The 14,964-nt window shown below is 44.3% G+C and overlaps 1 protein-coding gene across 1 annotated transcript in view; it reads right to left on the bottom strand.

Moving 5' to 3' along the window:
* Positions 1–14,964, bottom strand: part of LOC124804706 (dmX-like protein 2) — a 327,684-nt gene that overhangs the window by 75,725 nt on the left and 236,995 nt on the right. Inside the window, exon 49 of the mRNA XM_047264965.1 lies at positions 3,793–3,991. Within this exon, the coding sequence (XP_047120921.1) occupies positions 3,793–3,991 (199 nt within the window). The remainder of the gene's footprint in view (positions 1–3,792; positions 3,992–14,964) is intronic.

Here is a 14,964-nt window from a genome sequence, read left to right as displayed (position 1 = left end):
AGGTATATTTGCTTATTATATACATGTAAAAGTCAAATATCCCATGGGGGGAAACAAGTGGATGATTTTGTTGGTGTTGGACATGTTCCCTTTCTGCAGTACACTGCGTTTTCAAATTAATTGTAGGGTTAAGTTACTTGTTTTAAAAAAAGAATTGTACAAATAACTGTCTTTTACTGTAAGAAAGTTATTGTTAGCTATTTCTGAATAGTATTTGATGTTTTTCATGGTTATATTACTCAGTCACCTCCATCTACATCTCAGATGCCATTGTTGACAGCCATGATGTGACTGCATACCAAACCTGCATCTTGTCTTTAGGGATACGGATAAAATATTTCTTGATGTCATCCATTTTGTTGTTACTTATAGGCAGTATGGATACATGGGATTTCTTGGGAGGCAGTTGCAAATGTTGTATAACTTTTCTCAGTCTAAAAGTGTCCACTGTAAAGCCAAAACTATTCATGTTGCATGTAGCACTAGGTGAATTTTCAGCTGAAAAGATCATTTCATGGTATTTGGAAATAATGAAAAGCCTTTTCAGATGTTGAAGGTCGACTTTACCATACGAATCATCACTCAGTTTCTTTTACAGAATGTAGGTCACCAGGAACTGTAGTCAATAAAAGAATCTCTCTTCATTTGAATAATGGAAAACTTGTTATTGGTTTTTGAGGAATGTTTTATGAGTTCAACAACGTCATATCATTCCTCCTTCCACTAACACGTCGTGGACTTGGTCCCTACCTGCTGCAAATAGAAAATTAATAGAATCGGCAGACACGTGTTATTGTGCAATCAGGTTCCTTTTAACAATGCATTGAACCACTCGGAACCATAATGGAGAGAAAATAGAAATTTACAAATTTCATACTAGTTGCCTTTCTGATGTAAGTGATTCAAATAGATTAGAGAAACATTTTATGCCCCTTTGAATGATGCTTGAAATCATGTACAGCAAATGAGGTGCTGATTGAGAATTTAAAATTCAGTGTTTGACTTAGAATCATTGGAATTTAACACACTGCATATGGCCCACATAGATTTACATGTTTACACATCCAACTGCCGTGGACTGATCATATAAATTTATGTTTTTTGTTCTGCACATATTTTCTGAGACCTGTTGCCCATGCCAGGAACTATTTCAATTTAACAAAAAGTTATATATGAATTGAGGGTTCAGTGCAGTGAACAAAAATATGAATTTATTCTTATCTTTGGTTTTACCACCAACAGTCAGTACCGTGAAATAGTCAGTACTGTGAACTTCACATGTCTTCCTTCAATCCGACCAGATACGGATCCCAAACACTCAAACAGAACTCAAGTATGAGTCACACTGGTGTCCTACACGTCATCTTCTTTACAGGTGAACCACTCTTTCCTAAAATTCTCCCAATAAACTAAAGTCGACCACTCACCTTCCCTGCCATAGTTATCTCATGCTCATTCCTCTTCATATTGCATTATAATGTTACACCCAGATACTTAAACGAATTGACCGTGCCAAGTAGGATACTAGTAATACTGTATCCAAACATTACAGGTTTGATCTTCCTACTCACCCGCATTAACTTAAATTTTTCCACATTTACGGATAGCTGCCACTCATCACACCAACTGGAAATTTTGTGTAAGTCATCTTGTATCTTACTACAATCGCTCAACTTTGACACCTTAGCATATACCCTGGCATCATCAGCCAACAGCAGAAGATTGCTGCCCACCATGTCAGACAAAGCATTTATGTATATCGAGAACAACAGCAGTCCTACCACACTTCCCTGGGCCACTCCTGATGATATCCTTGTCTCTAATGAACACTTGCCATCGAAGACCATATACTGGGTTCTATTATTTAAGAAGTCTTCAAACCATTCACATATCTGTGAAATTATTCCGTATGCTTGTACCTCTGTTAATAGCTTGCAATGGGGCATCATGTCAAATTCTTTTGGGAAATCTGTAAATATGCTGCCCTTCATCCATAATTCTCAGTATATCCAAAGGCAGGCTGAGTTTCGCATGAACGATGCTTTGTTAAACTATGCTGATTCATGTGCATAAGATTCTCAGTCTTGAGAAAGTTTATTGTATTCAAACTGAGAATGTGTTCAAGGATTCTGCAGTGAACAGAAGTTATCGATATTGATTTGTAATTTTGTGGATCTGTTCTTTTACTTTTCTTGTATACTGGCATCACCTGTGCTTTTTTCCAGTCACTTGGGACTTTGCACTGGGTGAGAGATTCACGATAAATGCAAAGTAGGTAAGGGGCCAATGATGTATAGTAGTCCCTGTAAAATCAAATTAGGATTTGCTACTGACCAGGTGATTAATTTACTTCCAAATCTTTTAGAATTTTCTCTATGCGAGGTATGCTTATTACAATGTCATCCATTAAAGGGTCTGTCCGATGGTCAAATGACAGTACATTTATGCAATTCTCCTAAGTAATGATTTCTTGAACATGAAATTTGAAACTTCAGCTTTTGTCTTGTTACCTTCAGCTGCCACACTAGACTGCTCAACAAGAGACTGCATGGAAGCCTGAGACCTGCTTAGTGATTTTAAATATAACCAGAATTTTCTCGGGTTCTCTGCCAAATCTTTTGCACAGGTGTGTGGTGGTAGTAGTTGTATGCTTTGCACATAGATCTTTTCACAGGAATCTCTAGTAACCTTTGCTTGTCGTCATTTACGCATTTCTTTTGAACCAAGAATGCAACAGCCTGTTTCCTCAGCATCTATCGAATTTCGTTATTACACCATGGTGGGTCTTTTCCCTCTTTTATCCACTTACTAGACACATAACACTCCAGACCACAATTTACAATCTGCTTAAACTTTGCACATAATTCCTCTACATCCATCTTACTAGAAATAAGTGATGCCAATTCACTATCCAAGTGAGATGTTAATAACTGCTTATCTGCTCTATCTAGTAGAAACACTCTCCTAGCATCTTGAATGACTTATTAACTTTTGTAATCATAGTTGCTATAAAGACATTATGATTACTAATCGTCGTTTCTACACTCAAATAGTCGATAAGGTCTGGCCTATTTGTAACTACAAAGTCTACAATATTTCCATTGAATGTGGGCTGCTGAGCTAGTTGCTCAAGGCAACTTTCAGAAAATGTGTTCAAAAGTATTTTGCATGACTGTCTGTCTGTCTGTACCCCTTGCAATGAATCCATAGACATCCCAGTATATACTCGGCAGGTTAAAGTTGTTTCCAACCGCACCTACATCTGTTATACACAACTATATGACTTCACTGTCACACTGAACTTCAACCTCATTGTTTCCATCCTGAGATTTCCAATATCATAGTGATAATTTTAAGCAGTACTGCAGAATATTGCCTGCTGTTTCAAACTGCAATGAAAATGTCTGTAAAAAGGTGCAACAACATCCTATTTTTTCTGTAAGTTCCACAGGATACTAGGTATGAATGTTCCAACTACATCCTTTCCAAATCACTACACAATGTGAACAGTAGTGTGCACTGAATTTCCTTTGACAACTTACTCAGCTATATATAAATAACTCATTAAACACACAAAATGGTGAAAATGTAAACAAGTTTTAGGAAGATAAAAGGGTGAGAACCAGTACTGCACTATGAAACTACAAAACTGACCATTAAATGTGACCTATGCTGTGTCGTCAAGGAAGTAAATGATGGGATCAGATTTTAACATGAAATCAATCAAGATGTTTTGCTCATACATTAAACATTATTTGTTTTTGCTGTAATTAGTATATGTGATGAACTTACTGAAATGGCGTATTTTGTGGCTCAAACAGTGAACGGTACTTGTGAATAGCTGGTCCTGTCACTCCCGTCTCCACATAACAACCTGGTATATAATTGAGTGGTGGAGGACGCCGAGCTTCAAGCTCATCATTGAGGATATCCTGCCACTGGGATACAACACGCAAGACACCATGTATCAGGGGACTGCATACTGGTAGCTCTGCAAAAAATTTCATTTTATCATTTAATTTCCTATTTTTATCTACAAACAAAATTGGAATTTTGAGTAAATTATAACAGAAAGAACTAGGGTACTTTGTAATGAAATAAGCTGTTGGAACACTGTAAATTAAATGAAAGTGCTGCTATATCTATTATAAAGTTAAATGCTGCCTACAAAATGTGAAAATATCCCCCCCCCCCCTCCCCCCCCCCCCCCACACACACACACACAAACCAGAACTATCCAAAGAAGATCAAGAGTTCGAACACCCACAATTAATCAAAAAACTTTAGGGTGAAAGAAGCACACACACACACACACACACACACACACACACACACACACACACATCTTAAACAGTAACTAACTAATTGTGTGAAATTACTGATATGTATGTTCAGTGGCACAGTGGCATAGCTGGCAAAAGGGGGGAGGGGCACGGGGGCGGGGGGGCGGGGGGGGGGGGGGTTTGAGATGCTTGTGGTCTGCACTAGTAACAGTTCCACGGAGGGGGTAAGGCTGAAAAAACCTGCTCACGACTTGTGAGTATACAGGGTGTTCGATAATTCCCGTTACAAATTCCTTGGGCCGGTAGAAGGGAGTAAGTATATAATATTTTGAATAGGAACTCACATCCAGAAATGTACCATTTCCATGCTACAGCCATTCGAAAACATATCTGTTAGGTAGATACACAACAGGGTAGTTATGGTAGGGCTGGTTACATCAGATTGGTGGATGTCATTTGACATCTATCCTACCTCTCTGACCTGGTTTAAGCCTCATTAATATGCCAGGCAAGTGCAACATGGTTCAGTATACGTTTGCAGAATACACTGACATGAACCTTCTGAATGGTGAAGCTTGTGCCAATGGAAAAGCTGCTTGTTGCCTTTATCAGGATCATTTTCCACAATGTCAGACTCCATCACATACCCCTTTTTGCCACAATTAAGCAACGGCTTTGAGAAAGGGTACCTTCACAATCAACAGGTGCGACTGTGATGCTGCAGAAGATGCCGCACACCCAAATTGTAAGAGGCTGTAGTGCATAACTTGAAGAGGATTGGTCAACAAGTACATGAGCAATTTCTTTGGCTATTAATGAGTGGAATTGTAAAACAAGTGATGTTCTGGGTCATGCCAAACCAACTGCTTGAGAAAGTGGTCACATTACCAGCAAAGCATCAAATGGTTGTAGTATGCAAGTGGTATGTTTCTGAACATAGGTTCCAATTCAAAATACCATTTACTCACTCCACTTTACAAGCCCTAACAATTTTTCACGGGAATTTCCGAATACCTTAGATATGAAGTCTGGCCTCGGCAGCCAGAGACTGTGTGTGTGTGTGTGTGTGTGTGTGTGTGTGTGTGTGTGTGTGTGTGTGTGTGTGTTTTGCCCAATTCTGATGAAGGCCTTTTTGGATGAACAATTTTGTTTGACAGTCTTTTTGTTGTGCCTATCTGCGACTCACCCCTGTGGGGTTGTTGATCCCCCATCGCGTGCCTCCCCAGGTATGGCTTGGAAGAAAGGAAGAGGAACCCCGAACCATCAACTGCTGCCTTGCAGTCAGTAGAGGGATCTATAGAGGCTAAGGATGTTCCCCTGAAAATGGATCCAACAATCTGGTAAGCTGTAAGGGCAACTCCCCTGCAAAAATCAGTTGTTGCAAATGCTAACAAAGGAATAAGCTGGCCAGATATTTTGATGACAACCCCAGCACACAAAAAAACAATATGAGATATGGTATAAAAATATTGGCTCTCCAGGAAATCAGGTGGAAGGGAAGTGACATAATGGACTCAGGAAATTTCACTTTCTATAGTGACAGGAGGACAAATACCTTTGGAACAGGTTTTGTGGTCATTAAAGAACTGAAACACACAGCGATACACTTTGAGCCAGTTATGTTACGATTAAGGGGAAAATTTTCCAACACAACAATAATAAATGTACATTCACACACAGAGGAGGCAGATGAACAACAGAAGAATGAGTTTTGTAACAAGGTAGAGCAGTTGTTGATCAGGCACCCTAACATGATGTGAAGATATTAATTGGAGACTTGAGTGCAAAAACAGGAAAATAAGAGGCCTATCAGCCAACTATAGGAAGACATAGCCTCCATAAAATATCAAATGACTTAGGGTTGTAGATTTTGCTATAAGTAAAAACATGACTGTCAGCAGTACATGTTTCCCGCACAAAAAGATACACAAAGAAACATGAATGTCTCAAGATGGACAACCAAAAATCAGATAGACCATATGTTGGTTGATCGGAGACACATAATGGATGTTAGAAGCAAATGTGCAGCTGACTGCAGTTCAGATCATCATCTAGTGAGAATTAGGTATAGGCAAAGGATATGCTACTCAGTAAACAAAAAGGCCACCAACAAGAGATTTCTGACATTAAGAAACTGAAGTTTGAAGAAATACGGAGAGCATCTCAGATGAAAATAGAAGAGGGGATTAAAAATGATACCGACATGATGAATGTGTAGAAATGATGCAAGACTGCAATCCTCGAGACAGCTGGAGAGGTTTTGGGACATGTACGGGCTCACAGGAAAGCAGATTGAAGAATTGAGGATCATAATATAGCATGAATGGAATTATTTCAGAGAAGAACAAGAGCAAATATGAATGAATATAATGAAAATTGCCATGTAGCTAAGAGGCTTGCAGACAGAAGAAAAGAGCACTAGAAAAGAAAGAAAATTGGAAGAAATTGAACAGCTAGGAGAAGATAAGCAAATATATGAATTGTACCAAAAAATTAAAGAAGGAAAGGCAGGTTTCAAGCCACAACAAATATGTGTAGCAGTAAAGAAGGGAATTTGATACGGGAGAGTAATAAAACACTTGACAGATGGACAGAATACTTCAAAGAGTTACTGAATCCAGAAGTAGAAGGATTAGAATGAGAACTAACAGAAATAACTTATTATGGACCAGAGGTTTTAACACCAGGACCCACACAGGAGGAAGTGATACATGCTATTAAGACATTAAAAAAGCATTTAGGACAGAAAGTTTCAGCATAACATATATGGCCCAAAATACAATCAAGAAGGTTGGCGCACCCATACAACAGCAGAAAAAGAACAACTTTTTGGGTGGGCAGGACATATGATCAGAATAGAGAAGGACAGTATATGTAAAGAGGCTTTTTGATGGCAAGGCTGGAGACAGTCAACAACGGAAGAGAGATCCCAGAAAGAGATGAGTGGACGGAATTGAAGACGACATGAAAAAGCTGGATGTCAGAAGATGGAGATGGAAAGTCATGGGACCGGATAGAACAGCAGGATATTGTGATGCAGGCCAAGGCCCTTCAATGGGTGGAGAGCCAAGAAGTAAGTATGTATCCGTGACTCAACCTCCCCCCTACATGGTGAGCAGCAATCTATTCTTTCCACATTATTGTCATTATAAGTAATGCAACAATTTTTTCCTTGGCCCTACTCTTTCATGAAGTTTCAATAGGTGGTGGTACTATACGAAACCTACAAAATTGCACCTGTAATGAAGGTGCACTCCAAGCAGAGAGCTGGCATTAAGTATCGTTTTGTGGAAAGTCAAAGCATCGCAGAGATTCGTAAGTGCTTGCAGAATGTCTATCGAGATCTGGCAGTGAACAAAAGCAAGAGTCACGGGGTGATGCCTCTGCCATCATTGCAACAAGGTGCATAAACCTGCCTGATCTCCCATGTGCTGGCTGGCCGAAAACAGCAATGACTCTTGCAATGTTGGAAAGTGCAGACATTCTCATTCTAGGTGATTGAGGATCACAATCAAACACCTTGCTGCTCAACTGAATGTCTCTGTTAGTAGTGCTGACACCTCGTCCACCAAGTAAGTCTCCGCATCTGAGAGGAGCTCACAAAACTTCATTGGACTGTTCTTCCTCATCCACCCTACAACCCACATCTTGCATCTTCCAACTTGCATCTGTTTAGGCCAACAAAGGATGTACTCTGAGGGAGGCAGGATGTGAATGATGGGAAGGTTACTGATGCAGCAAGATGTTGGCTCCAACGTCAACCAGTAGAGTGGTACCTAGCAGGCAAACAGGCCCTCCCAGTACAGTAGCATAAGGCTGTAGCATTGAACGTATATTATGTTGAAAAATAGGGATTTGTAACCACAAGAGTGGGGAATAATATGGTGTACTGGAATCCTGAATGCAACCAAACTGCTTTCATTTCATTCTTGACACTTATGGAAGCATGTGGACAACTAGATAGCTTATGGACTGCATATGACCCTTTTATGCATATTTAATCACTGAAATAGTGTTCAACAGAAATTATTTTCATACAATACTTGAGAGAAGTAGGTCAATAATCGTAGTTTAGTTTGATATATATATTTCTCTGTACAAGGGGCACTGTTAACTTAGCTAGTAAGTTTTTACATTGTGGATGTGAAGTGAAGGTTATCGTGCTGTTATTTTTTGTGGTAAGTAGAGAATTGAGACTGCAAAATAAAGAAAACTGATCCTTTATTGGGGAAGGTACTGTGAGATTAAAACGATGTGCCAGAATGTTACTTGGAACTCTGCCTTTCGTGTGCAAGTGCCCTACCGACTGAACTACCTTAGCACTACTATGACCCGTGCTCTCATCTTTACTTCCACCAGTACCTCATCTCCTATCTTCTACACTTCACAGACGTTCTCCCATGAAACTTGCAGGACTAGCGCTCCTGGACTCCTGCATTTAAGTCCCTGTCCAGTTTTAAATTGCCAGGAAGTTTCATATCAGTACATACTCCACTGCAGAGTGAAAAATTCATTTCGGAAACATCTCCCAGGGTATGGTTATGTCATATCTACACAACATCCTTTCTTCTAGGAGTGCAAGTATCACAGGAAAACTTCCGTGAAGTCTGGAAGGTAGAAGATGTACTGGACGAAGTAAAGCTATGCAGAAGTAGCTTAATTGGTAGAGAACTTGTCCACAAAAGGCAAGGGTCTTGGGCTCGAGTCCCAGTCTGGCACACAGCTTTAATCTGCCTCAAACTTTCGTATCAGTGCACGTTCCACTGCAAAGTGAAAAATTCACACCAAGGCTGCAGCTTTCACACTGAAGGTGCAGTGTTCATAAAAATTTTGAGCTTGTGGACAGAGGAGATATCTAGTACAGGGTCTCCGAGATTAAAAATCTAGTGTTGATGAGTAGGGATTTGACTGGTGAATATGGCACCTCGCTGCTGTCTAACACTGACAGTGAATTGTAAGGGCATGTAATGATGACGTAGTCACTTGATGGTAAATCGTTATTAACTGTGTTATTGGTAGGCTGCGTACATTTCTTCCATTACGAAACTGCTGGCACTCAGTGTGAGCTGCAACGAGTGAACCTGCTTACTACACATCCACAGTGTATCTTGTGTGTGTGTGTGTGTGTGTGTGTGTGTGTGTGTGTGTGTGTTTTGAGGTTTTCGGGCGATAAACAGCGTGGTCATCAGCGCCCAAACGCATAGAAACAGGAACACATGTGGTGAAGGGACGAAGACGGACAGCGAACAAGGAGAACGGCTAAAAGACACAGGCCTGACGCAGTTCCAAATCCTCTTATGCAGAGGCAAAACAAGAGGAAAAGATACGTACTAAAAAAGGAAAGGAAACACAAGGAAGAGAGAACAGAAATCGAAGTGAAACAGGTAGGTAATCGTGACTGGCGGACATCTTACCTAAAACCTGGGTGAGCCAGTCACCCAGCAGCACATTATAATCCTCTCCCTAAAATCCGAGGCAACAAATTGCACAGGACACAAAACTGTAAGACCTTAACCACAGTCGTTGCGTCGTCTTGCAAAATAGAGGGCAAATCCAGTGGCAAGGAAACCACCGCCCTCTGGTCAGAGAATAAAGGACAGTCAAGTAGAATGTGGTGGACAGTAATCTGGACGCCACAAGCACTTCAGATTGGGAGGTCCTCCCACCGGAGTAAAAAAACCATGCGTTAAGGGACTGTGCCCAATGCGGAGGCGAGTGAGGAGAACTTCATCCCGCCTGCACGACTGGTAGGACATACGCCATGGCCGCGTGGTGACCTTGACCAAACGCAGCTTATTTTCACCGACTGCCAGCCACTCCTCTTCCCATTGACGCATAACACGAAAACGCAAAAGGGAGGTAACAGCATGGAGGGGGACGGCACATTCAACAACGTGTTGGAGGGAACATGCATCTTTGGCAGCGACATCCGCCAGTTCGTTTCCCCTAATACCCACGTGCCCCGGCACCCAGCAGAAAGAAACCTCCTTCCCCTGCCGTTGCAGGTGGAGTAGGGCATCATGGATGTTCTGGACGACCGTATCCGCTGGGTACAAGTGTTGCATGGTCTGAAGGGCACTCAGGGAGTCAGAACAGATGAGAAACTTAAGACTGGGAACACATCTCATCTGCTCCAATGCCCGCAAGATCGCAAACAATTCGGCATCAAAGATGGTAAACGCTGCAGGAAGCCGTAACTTGACCACTCAATCAGGGAAAACAACAGCACAACCAACAGAGTCCCCCTGTTTAGAGCCATCCGTAAATACTGGTACATGGTCGGGATGCTGGTTTAAAATATCGTAAAATAAGGAGGTAAAAACAAACGCAGGAGTGCAGCTCCTCCGGTACTCTGACAAGTCTAAAAGGACGCTGGGCCTCTGGAGCAATCAGGGAGGCAGGCGGGTAAAACCCTGGAGTTGGGGTGCCACACGCTCCACACCAAGGGACTCAAGCAAATGCTTGGCATGAATCCCAAATGGTCTCGTTGCCCTTGGACAACTGGAAAAGAGACGTTCCATAGGCGGTCGGGTAACAGTAGGGTATGCAGGGGAGGTAGGACAGGAAAGGAATTGACACACCCGTCGCACCATGAGGAGTTTCCGCCGGATGGCGAGCGGCGGTTCCCCTGCCTCAGCACACAGGCTGGGGATGGGACTGGCACGGAAGGCACCAGTAGCCAGCCTGATACCCTCATGGTGTACTGCGTCAAGAATCTTCAGATACAAAGGCCTCGCTGACCCATACACAGTGCTTCCATAGTCAAACACAGTGCATCCATAGTCAAGACGCGACCGGACGAAAGCCCTATAAAACTGTAGCAGACGCGCCCGATCTGCTCCCCAGGACCGATGGCTCAGACACTTCAAAATATTCAGCGCCTTCAGGGCCCGCACCTTGAGGTCTTTAAGGTGCGGCAACCACGACAACTTGGAATCAAAAGTGAGGCCCAGGAACCTCACAGTGTCTCTAAAAGGAAGAATGGTGTCCCTCAGACGCAATTCAGGGGAGGTAAAAGCACGTCGAGAACGATTAAAATGAACACACACACATTTGTCTGCAGAAAAGGTAAAACCCGTCTTCGCAGTCCATGCCTCTAATCGCTTTATCGTAAGCTGCAGCTGCCGACTAGCAGTGACAAGACTGGAGGAAGAACAGAAAACAGCAAAATCGTCCACAAACAAGGAGCACTGGGCAGGACTCCGGATAGTGGACGTGATACTGTTAATGGCGACGGCAAAGATGGTGACACTTAAAACGCTTCCCTGAGGAACACCATTCTCCTGCACGTACAAATCAGATAGCACATTACCAACTCGATATCGAAAGAGGCGGCGGGAAAGAAAGGACTGAATGAAGATGGGGAGATGGCCACGAAAGCCCCACTGATGGAGTTGACTGAGGATAAGGCGGCGCCAAGTAGTGTCATACGCCTTATTAATGTCAAAGAATACACCTAGACAATGCTGGTTACATAGGAAGGCCTGCTGGATGGCCGCCTCAAGCAGGGTCAAGTTGTCTATAGTTGAACGACATCTCCGAAAGCCACACTGAGAGTGGCTAAGGAGCTGCCTGGTCTCGAGCAGCCAAACCAGGCGACGGTTGACCATGCGTTCCAATGTCTTCCCGACACAGCTCGTCAAAGCAATACTCCGATAACTACTGGGATGCATTCGGTCTTTTCCCGGTTTGAGGAGGGGAACCAAAATCGCCTCCCTCCACGAATCAGGGAACGTGCCGGATGACCATATCATATTAAAACAATTCAGGAGAACTTCCTTGGATGGCAGCAACAAGTGCTGCAGCATGCTGTACAGGATTTGATCATCACCTGGCGCAGTATCATGAGCCACAGACAGCGCCGAATCCAGTTCCCACATTGTGAAGGGGTAGTTGTAGGGTTCAGAATTTGGAGACCGGAAGTCCAAGTGATCCCTCTCGATGGCAGTGCGGTAGTGGCAGAAATTTGGATCACAGTTAATAGTGGCAGTAGATTCGGCAAAATACATGGCCAGTGTCTGGGCAATGTCTCTCGGCGCTGTGAGTAGACAACCCTGATGCAGCAATGCCGTGACAGGTAGTTGGCTGCGTTTCCCGGAAATCCTCCTGATGGCTTCCCATACTTTTGTAGAACTAGTGGAGTGGGAGATGGAGTTCAGGAACGATTGCCATGACCGTCGTTTGCTCTCTTTAATGACTCGCCGCGCCTTGGCCCGTGCCACCCGAAAGGCCGCAAGATTGTCAGCTGAGGGACGGCACTTGAAGCGGCGCAGAGCTGCATGGCGGGCTCGGATGGCTGAGCGGCACTCAGTGGTCCACCAAGGGACAGGGGCCTCTTGGGATGACTTCAGGACCGTGGGATCGACAATTCAGCAGCATGGGAGATCACGGCTGTAACATGGTCGACCCATTCGTGGACGCTGGCACGGTGTTCCAAAACAGCTAAATCGCTGAAAAGTGTCCAGTCACCTCTGCAGAGGTGCCACCTGGGCGGCACTGGTAATGCCACAGTCTCATCCAGGAGGCGAATCCAAAGGGGGAAGTGGTCACTAGAATGGAGGTCAGCGGCAACCTCCCACAGAGCAGAATCCGCGAGTGCTGGAGAGCAAAAGGAAAGGTCAACAGCTGACGACGACCCGAAAGCAGTACAGAAATGAGTGGGAGCACCAGAGTTGAGGATGCACAGTTCTTTGGATGCCATGAGGCTTTCCAGAATGCGACCCCTGGGGCAAGTAGTCGTAGAGCCCCATAAGACATTATGAGCATTGAAGTCCCCCAGAAGGAGAAATGGGCAGGGGAGTTGGGTAATAAGGTCTGTGAGAGCCTCAGAGTCTATTGCATCCTGAGGCGGTAAGTAAACGGAACAGATTGTGAGCCTCCGCCCCACAAGAAGGTCAACTGCAACTGCTTGCAAGTCCATAACGAGAGGGAGCTCAGATGAGTGGTGCATGTCATGGACAAAAACCGCAACACCACCCTTTGCCCTTTCCCCCATCAGATCATCTTTTCGATACACGGTATAGCCCCGTAAAGAAGTAGCATCAGTGGCCCGGAAATGTGTCTCTTGGAGACATAAGCACAAGGGGCGCTCTCGTACAAGGAGTTGTAATTCGGCCACATGCTTCCTGAACCCATTCAGGTTCCACTGTAATATGGGAGCCAGTGATCAGGGTGGCTGAATTTTCACCCTGCCCCTGTGCTTTGGAGGAGAGCCCATACTGGCCGGAGATTTATTCCTGGGGCGAGAAGATCGCCCCTGGTCGACATCAATGTCCATCAGCTCCGATGGCGACCCAAGGGAGATGTCAGATAGTACAATGGCATCGTCATCGGACTGACCCTGACTAGTCTCCTCAGGTGGCAAAACCTTCACCTTCGGCGTCTTCGTCTTGGGGGGCTTAGAATGCAGAACCTTGTCAACAGTTGGAGCTTTACTCGCCTGGGCAGAAGGTGCCATATGGGGAGGTGCAGGAAGTACCCCAATGTCAGCAACCACGGCCTTGTCCGACGTTGTGGGGAGAGCTGCAGGTTGCAAAACAACCGCAGCAGCACAAGTGCACTGGCAAATGCAGGTATTAGTGCTGACACTAGCAACCTCCGTTTGTGTAGCAACAGTGGCCAACTGTACCGGTTTCTGCAGAGTGGAAGCGAAAGATGTTGTAAACACAGGAGGCTGCATGGCCTTAAAGAGCTTCTTGGCCTCACCATAGGGGATGCGCTTAGATGTTTTGATCTCCTGTATCTTCCGTTCCTCGAGATAGATGGGGCAGACCCAGCTCCAGACAGGGTGACTCCCAGAGCAATTCACGCACTTCACAGGCGATGAACAATCGGCTCCTTCATGGGCAGGCTGACCACATTTACCACAAGTAGCTATCCCGTTGCACCCCAACGTAGTATGCCCAAAGCATTGACATTTAAAACAGCGCATTGGGTTGGGGAAATATGGCCGTACTGGCAAACGTAAGAAACCCGCTTTAACATGCTCTGGGAGTCTCGGGCAATTGAACGTGAGAATAAACGAGTCGGATTTCAATAGGTCCCCATCGACTCGTTTCATAATATGCTGCACGTCGACAATACCTTTGTCAGCCCACTCAGATTTCAACTCGTCCTTGGGGATATCCACCAAGTCCCTACATGTCACAACACCCTTACTATAGTTCAAAGTGGAGTGGAGCTCGGTGTCGATAGCGTACTCTCCGAGACAGGTTGCTTTCCTAAGAGAAGTGACTTGACGGGAACTAGAAGTTTCAACTAACAGAGTCCCATTGCGCAGACGCTTCACAGATTTCAGTGTTCCTGCAATTCCCTCAAGACCCTTGTGGATATAAAAGGGAGAAACTCTCTCAAAGGTACCTTCCTTCCGTTTGACAATCAAAAATACATTCTGGATATCAGCATGTGCTCTGTTACGACAGTCTGATAAATCTCTAGTAACACCAGGCGCTGGAGGACTCCCAGCACGAAGTCGCTTTTTCGATTGGGTGTGTTTTCCCACCAGTGGCCCACCCAATCCACTGGTAGGGGGAAATGTAGAGGTCGAAGGGTCCATTGTGGTCCCACGAGCAGCTAGGGAACTAAAGGTCCGCTCAGACAGAGCCCCGCGTGCCTGAGTAAGCCTTATACAACTGGGGTGCGGCAGGTGCCCCAGAGGTTGCCCGCTTGCGACTGTTCCACC

Source organism: Schistocerca piceifrons, chromosome 7 (genome assembly GCF_021461385.2).
Source record: "Schistocerca piceifrons isolate TAMUIC-IGC-003096 chromosome 7, iqSchPice1.1, whole genome shotgun sequence".
NCBI classification, from domain to species: Eukaryota; Metazoa; Arthropoda; class Insecta; order Orthoptera; family Acrididae; genus Schistocerca; species Schistocerca piceifrons.
This window is presented reverse-complemented; position numbering and strand designations above follow the sequence as displayed.